This window comes from Ochotona princeps, chromosome X (genome assembly GCF_030435755.1).
Source record: "Ochotona princeps isolate mOchPri1 chromosome X, mOchPri1.hap1, whole genome shotgun sequence".
Lineage (NCBI taxonomy): Eukaryota > Metazoa > Chordata > Mammalia > Lagomorpha > Ochotonidae > Ochotona > Ochotona princeps.
In genome coordinates, this window is record NC_080865.1 from 79,975,191 (window position 1) to 79,993,729 (window position 18,539).

General features: G+C 38.0%; 1 protein-coding gene across 2 annotated transcripts in view; it reads left to right on the forward strand.

The window, feature by feature from the left end:
• Window positions 1–18,539, forward strand: part of WDR44 (WD repeat domain 44) — a 115,073-nt gene that overhangs the window by 42,240 nt on the left and 54,294 nt on the right. For both annotated transcript variants that reach the window (XM_058658267.1, XM_004587628.3), the window contains 9 exons: window positions 251–884; window positions 1,383–1,513; window positions 2,582–2,677; window positions 3,867–4,003; window positions 4,899–4,982; window positions 9,625–9,731; window positions 10,721–10,872; window positions 12,935–13,073; window positions 14,300–14,364. In XM_058658267.1, coding sequence (XP_058514250.1) covers window positions 251–884; window positions 1,383–1,513; window positions 2,582–2,677; window positions 3,867–4,003; window positions 4,899–4,982; window positions 9,625–9,731; window positions 10,721–10,872; window positions 12,935–13,073; window positions 14,300–14,364 — 1,545 coding nt within the window. The remainder of the gene's footprint in view (window positions 1–250; window positions 885–1,382; window positions 1,514–2,581; window positions 2,678–3,866; window positions 4,004–4,898; window positions 4,983–9,624; window positions 9,732–10,720; window positions 10,873–12,934; window positions 13,074–14,299; window positions 14,365–18,539) is intronic.

The following is an 18,539-nucleotide window of genomic DNA, read 5'->3' on the forward strand; positions in this document are numbered from 1 at the left end:
TTACATAGTTAATTACAGTAAAAAGTTTCAGGGGCTATAGGGAAGTGGATAAGACTATTATGTCCATATTGTTTCCTGATATCTCTATGCTTTAGTTACCTGATGGTTAAAATGATGAGAGAAATACTACAGTATCTTCAGAGTTAAGAACATTGCCTGGCGCATTGTAAGTACTGCAAAAATGTTAAGCTGCTATTATATTCTTGTAAATAGCATTGCTTTTAAAAACTGTTTTCTAACCTTTCATCAGATTATTGAAAGTATTATTGAGGAGAGTCAGAAAGTACTACAGCTTGAAGATGACCCTTTGGATTCTAAAGGAAAAGAACTCTCTGATCAGAGTACCGGTCCTCTTGGAGCTGCAACAGATTTTAGCAGTATACCTGAACTGTTAGCTGTAGGCCAAGGACTGCAGGAAGAAGAGTCGATAAAGGCAGAGAGTCAGAATGTATGTGAAGAAAATGAATTCGAATCAAAGAAATGTTTTCCTACTGATAATACCTGTGAGAAGCCAGTTGATGAACCTACTAAGTTAACTGAAATAAGTTCAACTGAGCAGCTTCATGTGGCTGAAGTGGAAACAGAAATATTGGACAAGGAAGTAGCCGAAGAAAAACAAAGTTATGTTCTAGAACCAACATCCTCAGATACCTTACCTGCTCATTTTCTTGCTGTGGAAGAAGTGGCTCCTGCCAAACCCCCAAGGCATCTTACTCCAGAACCTGATATTGTGGCCAGTACAAAGAAGCCTGTTCCAGCACGCCCACCCCCTCCAACTAATTTTCCACCTCCTAGACCCCCACCTCCGTCTCGTCCTGCACCACCACCAAGAAAAAAGAAAAGTGAATTGGAATTTGAGGCTCTTAAAACACCTGATCTAGACGGCAAGTATTGTTTGAGAAATAACTAATTTGTCGGGGATTTTGAGATGAAATCATTCAACTGTCTGCTTTTGTTTCAGTTCATACATAGAAAACCACACTGATGACCACATTATAAAAAGCATTTCCTTAGTGATAGAAAGAAATGAGAAACATTTACATCGATGTTAAGTTACAATACTGTAATTAACATTTCAGCAAACTTTGAACTTTGAAATCTGTTACCCCCCCTAAGAGACAATGCTATGTGATGAAACGAACATGGGATTTGGAAAGTGAAGGCTTGAATTCAAGTCCCACATCTCTTAAGATGTATGAGTTGCATAGTGTTGTGAAAGTTAAATAATTTCAAACATGGTATCCCTGTATAGAACATGATAATAAGACCACTGTTATGACAGGGTTGTTATAAGAATCAAGCAAATAAAGGATAAAGCACTTTGTAAGCTCTATAAGGACCTATTTAAATACTAGTTGTTGTTATTATTGTTATCGTTGCAGTACCCAAAGAGAATATTACGTCTGATTCTCTCCTAACTACAAACATGGCTTCAGAGAGTACAGTCAGGGATTCTCAGCCTTCTCTTGATTTGGCAAGTGCTACCAGTGGAGATAAAATAGTTACTGCCCAGGTTGGTGAATTAGTGTTATATTTGATGTAGGTTTTATCGCCTTTGTGCAACTGACTGGTTTGTTGATTATTGAATCTTCCTCTTCTTTAGGCCAAATATTTTCTTGTCCCCCAACTGGCTTCCTTCCTTCCCTTGTCCAGCTCTGCTACTAATTAGCTGGGTTAGCTTAACAAGCAAGCAATGTAGCATCTGAGTCTCAGGTGCCCCGATAATAAAGTGGGAAAAGAACCTTCCTTAAAGCTTTCTTGCAAAGATGAAATGAGATAACAGTGTGTCAAGTTGAGCAGGTAGTGGGTATTCAAAAACTAATAGATGCTGCTGTTTGTAACACTGCTGGTATTAATAAATACCTATTATAGTCTTCATTTACTAATATTTTTATGGTTTTCTTTTCCCAATCATGACATTTTCATGTGCTTAGGAAGTGGGCTATATATAAGACTTGGTAATCTAGATTTTACCATAGCCAGATTCTGAGACTCAAGGTTATTTGGGTGGTAGCCGTGGTGGGGCAGCCTGAAAGGCTGAGAGAAATGACACTGTAGTCTTGGTATAATCATAACAGGGATTGGCAGTGGCCTGTTTGTAGGGTCCCAAGCTAAGAATGATCTTTACATTTTAAAAGTATTGTTTTTTAAAAAATGAAAAAGTACACAGCGGAGTCTTTATATGGATAAAAATGCCTGAAATATTTACTGTCTGTGTGTTTTCAGAAAAATACACTTTTGATCCCTGCCTTCAAAATATCCACTTATGGTCTGACTTGATGCAGTCTTAGTAGAGAACTGCTTTTTTTTCTTTGTTTGTTTTTTTGGCCTGGTTCAAATAGAAGATTTATTTGTTTTCGTGACTAAGGCATTATTTCATGGGTAGCAGCAGTTTTGGTACTTGATTTTTTTTCAGCATGCTGGGAATGACAAAGGGTTGAAATGGAGTGTTCCACTTAAATTTTTAGTATTTTCCATTATCTGAATTATGGGATTCTTTATAACTGTGTATGGTAATAAATAATTGAAATTTTATAGAAATTGACTCAGTCTATTTTCTGCTATAAAAATGTAATTTCAGGAAAATGGGAAAGCACCTGATGGGCAGACAGTAGCCGGTGAAGTGATGGGCCCTCAAAGACCTAGATCCAATTCGGGGAGAGAACTTACTGATGAGGTAGTTATTTTTATTCTTAAAAATGTAAAGCATAAAAATCATGATGGGAAAAACCCAGTTCTGAAGATGGGTGGTAGTGACGGTCGTACAGCATTTCAAGTGTACCTAGTGGTCCTAAACTATATACTAGAAATGCTTAAAATGGTGAATTTTGTGTGATTTAGTTTAACAGAATTTAAAAAGCATTTAAAGTATATTGCTGATGGGCAAAACAAATCATGTAGAAGAAAAAAATATGAATTAAATATTGTTGGTTTTGTGTTTTGATATGCTGGATCTTATTTCTCTGGCTTCTTGCTCTCATGTAATTATATGTTAGTAAATATATTGAAAGCAAGGTCTACATTTCGGTAATATAAAATGGTGTATATTTTTAAAAACTAAAATGGGTTTTACTATTTTAATGGTTTCTTATCATTAATATTTAGCAGCATACACCTGTTGGCCAACTGATCCAGAATGAAGTTTTGAAACAAAATCTTGATTTTTATTTCTTTAAAATAGCACATTTTAAAAACCATTAACTATGGAAAATAGTTTAACAGTTTCTCAGCAGTTAAACAGTATTATTATTACCAATAATCATAAGCCATATTTTCCTACATATATACAAAAGCGTATATTTACATATAAAACAGTATGTAAATATTCATAGCTAAAAGGTATAATCAACTTCAATGTCTTTTACCAATGAATTAATAAATGAAGTGCTGATATTTCCAAGAAGCAATATAATTCCAACAGTTTCAAAGAAGGAAGTATTGGTCCATGCTACAATAATAAATGAACCTTGGAAAGTTCATTCTAAACAAAAGAAAGCAGACAAAAAAGACTGTGTGTTGTATGACTTAACTTACATGAAATTTCTAGAATAGACAAATCCATAGAGATAGAAAGTAGTTGAGTAGTTGCTAGGGGCTAGGAGGAAAGAGAAATAAAGTGTGAATGCTAATGGACAAATTTCCTTTTAGAGTGATGGAAATATTCTGACCGTGGTGGTGGAAGCATAACTCTGATGGGAAAACCAGTGAATTATTTGCTTCAAATGAGTGTGTTTATACTATGTGAATTATATCACCATATAAGTGTTAAAAATGATTTTGCTCAATGTCGAATATAACTGGTAAGGCCATACCTTAGACTCCAGAGATGAGTATAGATTTTCTTGGTATTATATTTTTTACATCAGGAAATTTTAGCCAGTGTAATGATTAAGAATCTGGATACTGGAGAAGAAATACCTCTGAGTCTTGCAGAAGAGAAATTGCCAACAGGTATTAATCCTCTCACCCTACACATCATGAGAAGAACGAAAGAGTATGTAAGGTATGTCAAATAATGTTATTTATCTTTGTAGTATTTCAGAATGATGGTTTCATTCAGTATTATTTTTTAAATCTGGAATTAATACAGCTAGCTGATTTATGAATTCTTTAACTTTGTTCTCTCTTATGATTGTCTAGTTACTTAGGGGAAATGGAACAAATCTTAGATTCCATAGTGTTTAGTTTCTGTACTTTAAAAATGATTAATGTTATACTAGAGACAGTGTAGAAGCATTTTAAAGCTAAAAGGTAAATATTTATTAGCCTCCTGACTCTTTTCTCTAATGATCATAAATTTTATGACAAATGATACTATTTCTATAGGGTTAGAAATTGCTCTAGAGTGAAGCAGTAGACTTCATTTTGAGATATAAGTAGACCTTTTATAAAAGCAAGAGTTTTTAAATATAATACTTGATGTAACTGATAAGAAGGCAGGAAGTTGTCTACAAGTTATTCTGTCAGTTCTGTATGGTACATTTCACCTAGCAAAAAAGTTAGTAAGTTTTTTATAAAGACTAAATTGTATTCACTTATAATTTGTATGTTGTACTTTGTTTAAAGATGCTTTAGTTTCTAAGCTTCTCAAGTTTTCAGTATGACAATGTAAAATTATATGAAGTTTAATACATTTTTTAATGTTCTGATTTGGTGACAACTAAAATAGAGAATTTTGAGAAGTATATAGTAAAATAGTTTCTTTAAAAATGATTTTTCTTTGCTTCCCAGCCTTTTGGCTAAGATCAAGTGTAAAATGACTTTTCCTTCTTTTTTTTTTTAATTATTTATTATTTAACTTCATTAACTACATTGTATTATGTGACACAGTTACATAGATACTTGGGTTCTCCCACCCCTCCCCAAACCCTCCCACCAATGACTTTTCCTTCTTACAGTAATGATGCAGCACAGTCAGATGATGAAGAGAAGTTACAGTCTCAACAAACTGATACTGATGGTGGAAGGTTAAAACAGAAAACGTGAGTTACAGTACATGTCTTAATTTCAAGGTTTTGTTTGAAATGTAGCAACTACCAGGGTCCTCATTGTAAGACAGTGTGCCAAGCCACCACTTGGGATGCTGGCATCCGGCATTAGAATGCTGATTCCAGTTCAGGTCCCAGCCACTCTGCAGCAAACTATGACAACACAGGTAACAGTGTCAGGTAGTACTGTGGATAGAGAGATCAATGAAAAAATTCTAAAAGGAATCAAACACAGCACAACTATCTGAACCACAGCACTTTTCAACTTTTCTCGTGCTGTAACACCCATAGTACATAGTAATATCTGCACTGAATGCTGGAGTAAACCATTGAGGCAGCTGATAAGCTGAAGACATTAGCCCAGGGTTCTTGCTTCCCTGCACCCTTGAGGGTGGAACTGATAATATAGGCCACCTGTTTGAAAGACCATGAATGGGGCCCGGCAGCGTGGCCTAGCGGCTAAAGTCCTCGCCTTGAAAGCCCCGGGATCCCATATGGGCGCCGGTTCTAATCCCAGCAGCTCCACTTCCCATCCAGCTCCCTGCTTGTGGCCTGGGAAAGCAGTCAAGGACGGCCCAATGCATTGGGACACTGCACCCGTGTGGGAGACTTGGAAGAGGTTCCTGGTTCCCGGCATCGGATCGGTGCGCACCGGCCGTTGCGGCTCACTTGGGGAGTGAATCATCGGATGGAAGATCTTTCTCTCTGTCTCTCCTCCTCTCTGTATATCTGGCTTGTAATAAAAATAAATCTTAAAAAAAAAAAAAGGAAGACCATTAATGTGATATAGAACAATAAAGATGATAGTGATGTCCCTATTCATCAAGGGAAAAGATTTTGCTTGTGAAGTGCTATTTAAGAAGGTATGAAAATATTTTAGAAATATTAATCCAAAATAATTGAGATTTGGGATTTTGGGGGTTTTGAAAATAGTAATAAACCTCCACTTCTGTAGAAAACAGAACCAGAATTATAGACAACAGAGACCTTGTGATGGTTTAAAGATGATTTACGTATAATCTCTGTTTTCTGGTTATCACAAGTAATAACAGAAATCTGTAAAGTGAAAATTTCCCAGACTTCACACCCATAAATAATCACTGGTAAGCTGAATATATTCTCCAAAGCATAAATTTTCCTCACAAAGATGGTATTACACTCTGCCAATAGTGTGTCAACCTGCATGTCTTTGAAAATTGAATATGTCGAAAGCATATATTCATAGCAGTATCAACAGTAAATACATTACAGTCTTTGAGTTAGCCAGACATGGAAGTTAAGTGCTGAGTATGTGACCATTAGGAAGACAGTCATAGTTTCTGCCCTCATAGAAGTTCCAGTTAAATGAGAGAGACATTACCCATGTAATTACACAAATAACACTATCTGGTTATGGTAAAAATGTGAGATGCCATTGGAGGCACTGATCTAAAGTCAAGAGGTGTCTTTTTGAGATAGTTGTATGATCTGACACTTAAAAAGCAGTAGATGCACACAGGGGACTTGACACCTAGCTCATCTAGGCCAGCAGAGAAGTTCTGCTGTGCCTCCTCAGAGAATGGAGAGCAGAACAGGTTGGACCACTCTCTTGACCAAGCTTTGCATCATGTTCCTGAGTCTGTGGATGTACTAAGGTGAACTTTGTCAGCCAGTAGTCCTGAAAACAGCTTCTCAACCCTGTAGCAATGAAATGAACAGCTTCTCAGAACTCAAAATCACTCAAGTGATACCCTCGGAACACTTCCTCACATAGAGATCTCTAAGGTGTCATTAAAGTACCATCACCCATCTCTAGGCACTGATGTAGTTAGACAGCAAAGAACAGCTCTCTCCTTCTCTTCCCCATGTGGACATGGGAGAAAAAAAGTTGAAACGTTTGTCCCACATGCCTTACACCATACCTGACCCTTCCCATCCTAATCAGAGGCCCACATGGGCATGCTTCCCTCTTAACTATGTTAATAATATTATAAAGAAAATAAGATTATAAAAGTAATAGAGTTAGCCAAGTATTATCCCTAACATGAGCTTATTTGAACTGGTAAAATGTACCCCTGATTTGTAAGTTTTTTATTTTAAATATCACATACTGTACATTGTTTTAAAAAATGATCTTAATGTATTAAATTTGAAGCTTAGATAATTGAGAAAACAATAAGTACTATTTATGGAGGCTTAAAATGAGTACTTTTTAAAAGACTGATTTATTTTTATTGGCTAGGTGGATATACATGGAGGAGGGGAGACAGAGAGGAAGATCTTCCATCTGCTGATTCACTCTCTAAGTAGCCACAATGGCCAGAGTTGAGCTGATCCAAAGCCAGGAGCCAGGAGCCTCTTCTGGGTCTCCCACGCAGGTTCAGGGTCCCAGGGCTTTGGGCCGTCCTCGACTGCTTTCCCAGGCCACAGCAGGGAGCTGGATGGGAAGTGGGCGCATTCAAGGCGAGGACTTTAGCCTCTAGGCTACAGCGCTGGGCTGTGTTTGGGTGTACCTACTAGGAAAGCTTAGCTTAAGTTTATTAAATGTAGATACTGACACTGAAAGAAAAAAGAAAGAAACCATCTTTGACTATTGTGTTTTTTTTTTAAAGATTTTATTTTTATTACAAAGTCAGATATACAGAGGAAGAGAGACAGAGAGGAAGATCTTCCATCCGATCATTCACTCCCCAAGTGAGCCGCAATGGGCCGATGCTGCGCCGATCTGAAGCCGGGAACCAGGAACCTCTTCCAAGTGTCCCACACGGGTGCAGTGTCCCAATGCATTGGGCCGTCCTCGACTGCCTTCCCAGGCCACAAGCAGGGAGCTGGATGGGAAGTGGAGCTGCCAGGATTAGAACCGGCGCCCATATGGGATCCCGGGACGTTCAAGGGCCGCTAGGCCACGCTGCCGGGCCCTTGGCTATTGTGTTTTTAAGAATTAATATCTCTTCTCCCCTTTTTTTTGGTAAAATGTGTTTTAAGATAACTCTAAGGGGCCAGTGCAGGGGTTCAACAGGCTAATCCTCCACCTTGCAGCACTGGCATCTCATATGGGCCCTGATTCTAGCCCTGGCTGCTCCATTTTTGATCTCACTTCCCTCTTACGGACTGGAAATCAATGGAGGATGACCTATGCACTTGGAACCCTGTACCTACAAGGGAGACCCAGTAGATGCTCCTGGCTCCTGGCTTCAGATCGGCTCAGTTCTGGCTTGCAGCCATTTCAAGAGCAAGCCAGCAGATAGAAAACCTTCTCTATTTCTTCTCTCTCTTTAAAACCTGCTTTCAGTGCTTTCTTCAGCAGCATATGTGCTAAAATCTGCCTTTTTTATTTTTGAAATTTTATTTATTTTTATTGGAAAAACAAGTTTGCAGAGAGGAGAGACAGAAAGATCTTCCATCTGCTGGCTCACTTCCCAAATCGCCATAATGGAGAGAGCTGAGCCAATCTGAAGCCAGGAGCTTCTTCCAGGTCTCTCACATAGATGCAGGGTCCTAAGGCTTTGGACCATTTCTACTGCTTTCCCAGACCACTAGCATGGAACTGGATGGGAAATGGAGTAGCCAGGACATAAACTGAAACTCATATAGCATCCTGGCACATGCAAGGCAAAAATTTACCCACTGAACCATCACACTGGGCCCCCAAATCTGTCTTTCAAATAAAAATAAATCTTTTAAAATAAGACAACTCTGAAGCAATTTTCCCAGGGTAATGGATTCATGGTCTTACTCTAGACCCTCTAAATTAGATTTCTCTTACCATCTTACTTCTATGTATCAATTATTAGCCACCACTGAAAACCAGTGCTCTAGAATATAACAGAATAAATTTAAGAAATTCCCTGTATTTCCTTTGTAGCCATATTGACTTAAGTATGCATATTGACTTAAATATGCTTCGGGCTGCCATAGCAACCTAAGCCACTGCCTGCAATGCCAACATCCCTTATGGGCAACAGTTCCAATCCCTGCTGCTTCAATTCCAATCCATCTCCCTGCTAATATGCCTGCCAAAGAAAGCAATAAAATATGACTCAAGTACTTGGATTCCTACACATATATAGGAGATTTGGGTAAAGCTCCTTACTCCTGGCTTTGGTCTGGCCCTGCCCTAGCAATTGTGACCATTGGGGAGCAGACAGTGAATGGAAGATTTTTAGGTATTTCGCTTTCTCTCCGTAACTCTTTCAAATAAATAAATATACATATTTTTAATATTCATGTGCTGGGCCTGTGAGTCCCAGTGAATCCATTTCCAATACACCTCTGCACTAATGGCCTGGGAAAGCAGTGGAGGAGGGGCCCAAATGGGAGACGCAGAAGAAACTCCTGACTTCACACTGACTCAGCTCTGGCTGCAGTGGCCCTTTGGGGAGAGTAGCAGAGGATGGAAGATCTGTCTATATATATATTTCTCCTTCTCTCTCTGCAATTCTTCCTTTCAAATAATAAATAAATAAATATTTTAAAATACATGCATGGGGTTATTTCACAGAATAAATAATTTGGAAACTCAAACACTGATTTATATCCAAAAACAAGTTTATTTCAAAATAATGTACTTTACCAGTCAAAGATAATATGTTTGTAAATCATTGAAATTTTGTGGTTTGTTGGATTAACAATGTGGGTTTTTTGTATTTTTGTTAAGGACTCAACTAAAGAAGTTTCTTGGAAAGTCAGTAAAGAGAGCAAAGCACCTTGCAGAGGAATATGGCGAACGTGCTATCAATAAAGTCAAAAGTGTTAGAGATGAAGGTAAGAAAGAACATTTCTACTGAATAGCTAATCTGATTATCAAAATTTAACCTTGGGGTATATACAACACTCTATTTTATTGAAAATAATAAACCTTTATAGCTAACATTTTAGTATTTCAGTAAATCATAAGTTATTTCTTTAATTTTGTGAGTGAAGAAAAATGAATTTAGGCATCTTAAACATTAAATTGTACGTATTTTGATTTGACAGCAGGATCATAAACACTGAATGTAGAAGGATTCAGTGTTTAATAATCAATTTTCAGTTAGTTTTAGTTTACAAGGTTGGTTTTCATAAATATATGCAAAATTAGTTAAATTTTCCAGAGGTTCACAAATCTTAATCTCCTATGCCTTTGTAAGTGTACCTATTTGTTTTATTCAGTAAAATCACATGATACTTTTTTAAGATTAATTTTTAATTTCAAAGAGAGGTTTACAGAGAGAGAGAGAAAGATCTTCCCTCTGCTGGTTCATTCCCCAAATGGCCACAACAGCCAGAGCTGAGCAGATCCAGACCCAGGAGCCTCTTCTGGGTCTCCCACATGGGTGCAGGGTCCCAAGGCTTTGGGCTGTCCTTGACTGCCTTCCCAGGCTACAAGCAGGGAGCTGGATGTGAAGCGAAGCATTAGTGTGCTGTGCCACTACTCCAGCCCCCATGATGCTTGCTCTTTAAGCACCTTTACCTGTAGTAAACCCATACATACTCTAGGATGTGAATATTTTCATTATCTTCAATTTGTAGATGACAAACCTAAGAAGCATAAACAAGTTGATTAATTTGCCTGTGCTTGTGGTGGTAGTAAATGACAGGTAAATTTGAAGCTATCTGACAACAGACTTCATGCTTTTAATCAGTATGCTATATAATAATAGGTGAATTTTGCTTTCTCACTTAATGAATTCTCTTGATAAGCTGAAGATGAAAAGATAACAACAGCTGTCTCTGTATTAGCTAATAATGATTTCCATTACTGTTCTATTCAGTGTTTCATACTGATCAAGATGATCCTTCATCAAGTGATGATGAAGGAATGCCATATACAAGACCAGTTAAATTTAAAGCAGCTCATGGTTTCAAAGGACCTTATGATTTTGATCAGATAAAAGTGGTGCAAGATCTTAGTGGTGAACATATGGTAAGCAACTTTTAAATTTTTCAGGCTTAATAGGGCTCTTGTTGGCTTCAATAAAACTAATCTCTTCTTACATGTGTAATTGTACTAGCCTGCCTCAAGAAGAATAAAACATACTAATAGTATTTACTGAATAGGTAATATAGATTCTATCTCTAAATTGTTTTTTTAAAGGCTGATTTATTTGCATTGAAACAACAATAGAGAGAAAGAGAAAGACAAAAATATGTCCAGGGCTGGAGCCAGGATGCAGAAACTCTATCTGGGTCTCCACATGGGTGGCAGGGGCCCCAGGACTTGAGCAATCTTCCACTGCCTTACTAGGCACATTAGCAGGGAACTGGATCAGGAGTAGAGCAGCCAGGCTTCAAACCAGCATTCTGATATGGAATGCTGATGTTGCAACTGGTGGCTTAACTTGATGCTCTACAACACTGACCCTTCTAAATTATTATTGAAAAAGTTAGTCATTGAGTAAGTAAACTTAGGTCTGTATCATTAAGCTATGTGAAGGGATCGAACTTTAAAGCAGGTAGGGGGTAGTCTGTTACTTTGAAGCATATTTAAGATGTTCCCTGCTAGATTTTAAGTAATTGATACAACTATTTCAGAAGTTCAGCATATACATTGAAAAGTGAAATACTCAAGAAAATTAGGTAGAGTTAGAAGTTCTAATTCTCTATTAACTTCACATGTACCAACATGGATGAAAGTGCAAATTCTTGAATTCCAGTTACTCCCTCCAAATGCTAGCAACAAAGGAAAAGCAGAAATAAAACTCAGAATTAGATAAATGTTCTAAGTAAAATTTTGTGACAGACCTTTAAATATACTTGCATTTTGTAGAAATAAATATTATTCCAGTAAATTCTCTGTTGCTTCTAACTTGGATAATCTCAATATACCTAGATGTATGTTATAATAGTATATGTGGCAATAGGGTTTGGTATTTTCTAATGTAAGGGTATATGTTTTGTGGGGCTTTTTAAAGATTTATTTAATTGAAAGCAGAATGAGAGAGGAAAAACACAGAAAGATCTTCCATCTGCTAGTTCACTCCCCAAATGGCTGCAACTACCAGAGCTGAGCTGATCCAAAGCAGGATGCTAGTCTCCCACAAGCAGGGGCCCAAGGACTCGGGCTGGCCTCTGCTGCTTTCCCAGGCACGTTAGCTAGGAGCTGAATAAGAAGTGAGGTAGCCAGGACTTGAACCAACAACCACAGTGCAGGTCCTCGGTTAATTTTTTTCAATACCCAGACTCAACCTTCCCATCCCACCCCATAACACTCATGTGCGTGCACACGTACACATTTTCCCAATGGTTTCATTATTTGGAGCTTCTAGTGATATACTGCAAAATCTTGTTTCTATAAAGATAAAGCAAGATAGGACCATACCATTTCAATACTTTTGCAAGTGCCCACTTCTGTGAGGATCATGGTTAAGCTAGGTTGATTCACTCATTTTCCCTCAGTCTTGATCAAGAGTTATTACTGCTGTGCTGAGGACTCTCCTTCCCATCTCTGTTTTACAATCAATGTGGGGAGTAAGATTCCAAATTAGGATTAGAGCTTTTCTAATTGTATTTTCTGGTCACTGTGAAGTTCCCATTTCCATGAATGTGGTTTAGGTTGTGACACAATATAGCAATTTTATCTTCCGTTTCTTTAATCTGTCTAAAATGCTTAGGATCAGAAGAGTTTCAGATACGGAGTTTCTGTTGTTGTTGTTGTTATTTTTAATTTGGGAATATTTCTGTAGAATTTAGCTATGTAGTATCACTAATCAGAAATCCTGAAATTTGAAATGCTCCAAAATCTTTTTTTTTTTTTTTAACCTCTAACATGATTTCGGAATATTTCAGATTTAAGATTTTTGTATTAGTGATGCTCCGTCTGTATTACGGCACTTTTGCCTTGGTCTTAAACACAAAGGACCCTTCTTGGCCTGAAGTGGTGAGCGTTACTGTCTTGTGTATAGGTTGGCATCATTTCAAACTCTGGCTTAAAGATAATGTCAGTAAAGTTTTAAAGTTGTAACTATGAGACTTCTTTATTTTCTTAGGGCGCTGTTTGGACTATGAAATTTTCTCATTGTGGCCGATTACTTGCCTCAGCTGGACAAGACAATGTAGTCAGAATATGGGCTTTAAAAAATGCTTTTGACTATTTCAACAATATGCGAATGAAATATAACACTGAAGGTATTTTTTTCATTTAAAAAAAAATCTGGAAAAAACTAGATTCTTTTTATTTTGGGAATAATATTTGGCTCATATTTGCAACAATCACTGCTTTCTATACTATCTAAAAACTAAAAGAGAAAAATCAACAGCAAAAAACCTGTGAAAAGAGCTACAAAAAGCTTTTGATTTATCCTCTTTTAGGATAGTTAATTTTCTTAACTACTGTGAACAAAGTTGCTTGGTTTCCTCAACAACCTTCCTTTCTTTCCTGATTAAAATGAAGTATCTATTTAAACTAGAAGAGAATAACACTCATATACATGCCCAATAAGTAAGCAGTGATTAAGTAAATGGTCATGGAAAGTAAATGGCAACTGTCCATATATCAGGGGGTGTATAAAGAAATATTAAGTAGAAAAGAGACACCTCGGAACATTGTGCGTGCTGATTACATATTTTTTCATGAACTACTTCTATATCATAGTAAGTTTTTGGGAAAGTATGTAGAATTGATGTAAATAGGAGCTCCAAGGGCATAAGACGTTTTCTTAAAATTATTAAACTGTGTTGCAGATTTCTCCACTGCTCCCCTCCTGTCTCCTAAAGCTGAAAATAAGAGGTTAAGAAGTGGGAGAAAAGGAGAGCAGAGGGAGCCATGGAGAAGAGCATTGGCTGTATGTAACTGAAGCACTGATTTGAGGAATATAGAATTCCAGAGAGATTCAATAAATTGACAGGTTAAGCCCCATGTAGTTTAGTGAACTCTTGTGGGTTTTGCTTACATTATGTTGTAATACATAATTGAAGGTAATGATGACTTAACAAGCAATTAAACTATGTTTCCTATGCAGTGGGTGTTTGTCATTCTAGATCCTTATAGTTGCTTTCAATGGCCCTAGCTACAATAGAAATACTATTGTTCAGTGAACGTTGAGACCCAGCCTCTTCCCCTTTATTGTACTCCTTGCTACTTGTCATGATGAGCAAGAATTTATTCTCTTTGAATATTGAGCATTTGGCAGTATTGTTACTAAAATGGAGCAATAATTAACCCATTTATATAAGCATAATGAAAAACAAATACTTTCTTGCTAATAGCACGTTTGACTTGTTTGGAAATGCATATTTCAGAATGGTACATTCTGTACTAACTGGGTTTACTTGGGCATTATTTCTGAATGTTGTTTGTGATGGATGTATTGGTATATATACATTTCTTTTAAAATTTTTTATTTTGTTTACAGGACGTGTGTCCCCATCTCCTTCTCAGGAAAGCCTAAACTCATCAAAATCTGATACTGACATAGGGGTATGTTTCTTATTGTATGATTACTATCATAAAATGCTGTGGTATAATCTGTTTACTATGAAGTACCTTTTGTATCAGAAATTAGAATTGTATGAAGTGATAAAAAGTTGTGGTTAGAAATTGCTAGGCAGAGAATAATGCTACTCAGGGCACCAAACTGTTAATATAAAATGTAGAAAAAGTTATTCTATACTTTTAAAATGATAATAATAAGATAGCATTTTTGTAGTTTAAAATTTCCTGTTAGTTCCTTATCACTTCTAGAATATAGGTCCTTCGCAATTCTGTTATGCTGCCTATTTTAAAATCAGTTCTAATTCCCTAGTACCTGTGCATGTTATGTAAGTTGTACCTTTAACACGCTTGCCCTTGCATGTTCTTTGTCAGTGCTGTTTGCTTTGCCAGAAATACTCCTCACTCACTCCACTTTCCTCACAGGGCAAGACCCCATTTATCTTACCTTCTTTTATGATTTTCCCCGAATTCAGCAGGCAAAATTGTTCCTCATTTCTGTTCTGATAGCACATCATAAGTGCTTTTATATAAATGTCAACATGCCTTGTTTCTCTGTCAGTGTGTTCCTGGAGTCTGACCTCGTGCCCACCGCAGTATGCCTGTAGTCCGTGTTCCTTTCCTGCCTCTGTGCCTCCATTCATGTTGTTCGCTAATCTGGATGCCTTCGACCTCCCTTCTTGCTGTTCAAAGCTTGTTCAATTTTCATGACCCATTTTCTCCATAAAGCGTTCTCTAATGTACTGGTAAAATTTTAAGTGCTTTGCTTTAAAGAAAATAATTTGCTTTTATTAGTCAGTTTACCATAACATTTCTGGGCATTGGACTGTCTGTTCTATCTTGTATTATCTTCATTTCAACAATCCTACTTATACCAATTCCATCTACCCCAACCCCACAAAAAAAAAATCTTAAGTAAACCTCACTATTGCTTGAATAATAGGGCCTTTTAAAAACAAGTGTAAATAGTTTTTTTGACAAAATTGACATAGTTTTTTGACAAAATTTCTGCAACCGTTGAATAACATTTAAATGTTTTCGGAAGTGATTATTTCACATTTCTTTTTCGTCTATTTGGAGACAAAGAAGTCTCTTTCATATGTCATTGAAATTTGATGTCTGCATTTATCATTTTTGTTCAAGATTATTTAAAGCCCAGTACAATGGCTCAATGGCTAAATCCTTGCCTTGCAAGCGCCAGGATCCCATATGGTGCTAATCTCTGTTGTGGCTGCTCCACTTCCCATCCAGCTCCCTGCTTGTGGCCTGGGAAAGCAATGGAAAATGGCTAAAAGCCTTGGGACCCTGCAGCGACTCACAGGGGAGACCCAGAAGAGGCTACAGGCTCCTGGCTTCGGATCAGCTCAGCTTAGGCTGTGTCAGCCACTTGGGAAATGAACCAGCAGATAGAAGATCTCTGTCTCTCCTTTTCTCTGTATATCTGTCTTTCCAATAAAAATAATATTTTTTAAAATATTTATTTAAAAGTCACAATTAAACAGAGAGAGGGAGAGATCTGTTTGCTGGTTCACTCTGCAGATGGCCACACTGATCAGGGCTGAGACAGGCTGAAGCCAGGAGCCAGGGAATACTTCTAGGTCTCCAATGTGGATGGCAGGGACTCCAGCTCTTGAGCCATCTTCTGCTGCTTTCCCCAGGTGCATTAGCAGGGAGCTGGATCAAAAATGGGGCACTGGGACTCAAACTGGCACCCATACAGATGCCAGGGTTGCAGAAGGCTGTTTATGTGCTTCATCACAGCACTGGCCCTTGCCATTACCTTTTTTTTTTTTTTTTTTTAACACTGAGTTTTTTTTTTTTTAAGGATCTTAACATGTTTATTTTACTGCTATTTGACACTATGATACAAAAATAAGAGGATTTACTTGACATTTTTAATAAATATCTCATGGGCTGTTGAGTGCCTTACTGGTGAAAAGATTTAACTGGCTAATCTCATCAGTCCATTTTGTACATTTAGTAAGCATCATCTCTGCCCTACATAACTCTTAATGCAATTCACAGCACACAAATGGTTATCATATTAAATACATAATCAACTCGGACTTCTCAACAACGAGGAAATTAGTAAAGCATCAAATGGACTGCTTACCATACACTTTCCTCATAACTAAATAACACACAAAAAAATCAAAATAATATTTGTCATCACTCTAAACTATTGCCAGCAACTGACGGAAACTGCCAATTTGCCATATTCATGTTCACAACATGCTAAGTATACTCTGCTATTACTTCATCCATGGAATGCCTACATGCCTAGAACAGAGAATTTTCACCTTCTCTTGCCGTGGGACCTGACTTGTAGCAATCTATATTTAGATCAGAACTCGATGGGCACTTGATGAACTCTACCTTTCCATGTTGGCTTCCTTATATGAGAGAGAATATATGGTATTTATTCTTTTGTGATTGACTCATTTCGCTGAGCATAATAGTTTCTAGTTGGGACCACCTGGGTTTGAATAGAATAATATCGTTCTTCTTGACAGCTGAATAATATTCCATTGAATAGATGTACCGCAGTTTTTTTAACCATTCTTCCTTAGACGCACATCTGGTTTGTTTCCATGACATTGCTATTGTGGATTGTGCTGCTGTGAATATAGGATTACAGATCCCCTTCTCGTATGCAGATTTCACTTCTGTTGGGTATATTCCTAAGAGCGGGATTGCTGGGTCATATTGCCATTACCTTTTAACCGAGCACTAGGTGCAGTGGGGTACGATAAATGCAACTGAGTTTATTTTCCTGTTGTCCATGTTCCTTTTTATTTTTAGATTTATTTTATTTTTATTGGAAAGTGAGGTATACGGAGAGGAGGAGAGACAGAGAGGAAGATCTTCCATCCGCTGATTCACTCCCCAAGTGGCCACAGTGGATGGTGCTGCGCTGATCTGAAGCCAGGAGCCAGGAGCTTGATCTGGATCTCTCACATGGGTGCAGGGTCCCAAGGCTTTGGGCTATCCTCAACTGCCTTCCCAGGCAACAACCAGGGAGCTGGATGGGAAGCAGGGCCACTGAGATTAGAACTGGCACCCATATGGGATCCTGGTGCGTCCAAGGCGAGGACTTTAGCCTCTAGGCTACTGTGCCCGGCCCAATGCATGTTCTTTTTTCCCTTATGATACTGATAACCTTAGTCACGTCTCTTGAGATGTTTTCTCATTCCTTTATCTTTCTTTAAGAAGAGGTGGTTTCTTCATTTGAAATGCAGAGTTACACAGAGAAAGGGAGAGGCAGAAAGAGAGAGCTATTTGCTTTGCTTCCAAACGGCTATAAAACTGGAGGCTGGATCAAGTCAAAGCTAGGAGCCTGGAAATCCACCCATATTTCGCACATAGGTACAGGCTTATGCCATCATTTGCTGCTTTTCCAGGTACATCAGCAGGGAGGTAAATGGGAAATGGAGCAGCTGAAGAGCCACAACACTCCCTGCTCTTTTATTTACATAACTATGTTTTTTATTTATTTGAAGCAGAGCTGGAGAGAGATTTTCTTCTTAGTGTTCATGCAAAATAAAACACTGATTACACAATAATGCATATGAGGGCATCTTCAAAAAGTTCTTGGGAACAATACAATTCTCCTTTTTTGAAGATTCATTTATTTATTTAAAAGGCAGAGTTACAGAGAGAGAGAGAGAGATCATCCATCTGCTGAATCACTTTTCAAATGGCAACAATGGTCAGAGCTGGACTAGTCAGTAGTCAGTGGCCAAGAGCTTCCTCCAAATTTCCCACGTGGGTAGCAAGGGCCTATACACTTAGGCCATCTTCTGCTGCATTCCCAGGCATGTCAGCAGGAAGCAGGGTCAAAAGTAGAGCAATTGGGACTGTACCTCGTGTCCACGTGGAATGCCAGTGTTGCAGGCAGTGGGATTACTCACTGTGCCACAACGTCAAACCTGTGCATGCTTTTGATTTCCACTTTGTCTTGAATTTTGAGATTTAACAGTTTCAGGGTCCAAGGTGACTCTACAGGCTAATTGTCCAGCTGTAAGCACTGGCATCCCATATGGACATCAGTTTATATCCTGACTGCTTCACTTCCCATCCACCTCCCTGCTTGTGGCCTGGGAAAGCAGTCAAGGACGGCCCAAAGCCTTGGGATCCTGTACTCATGTGGGAGACCCAGAAGA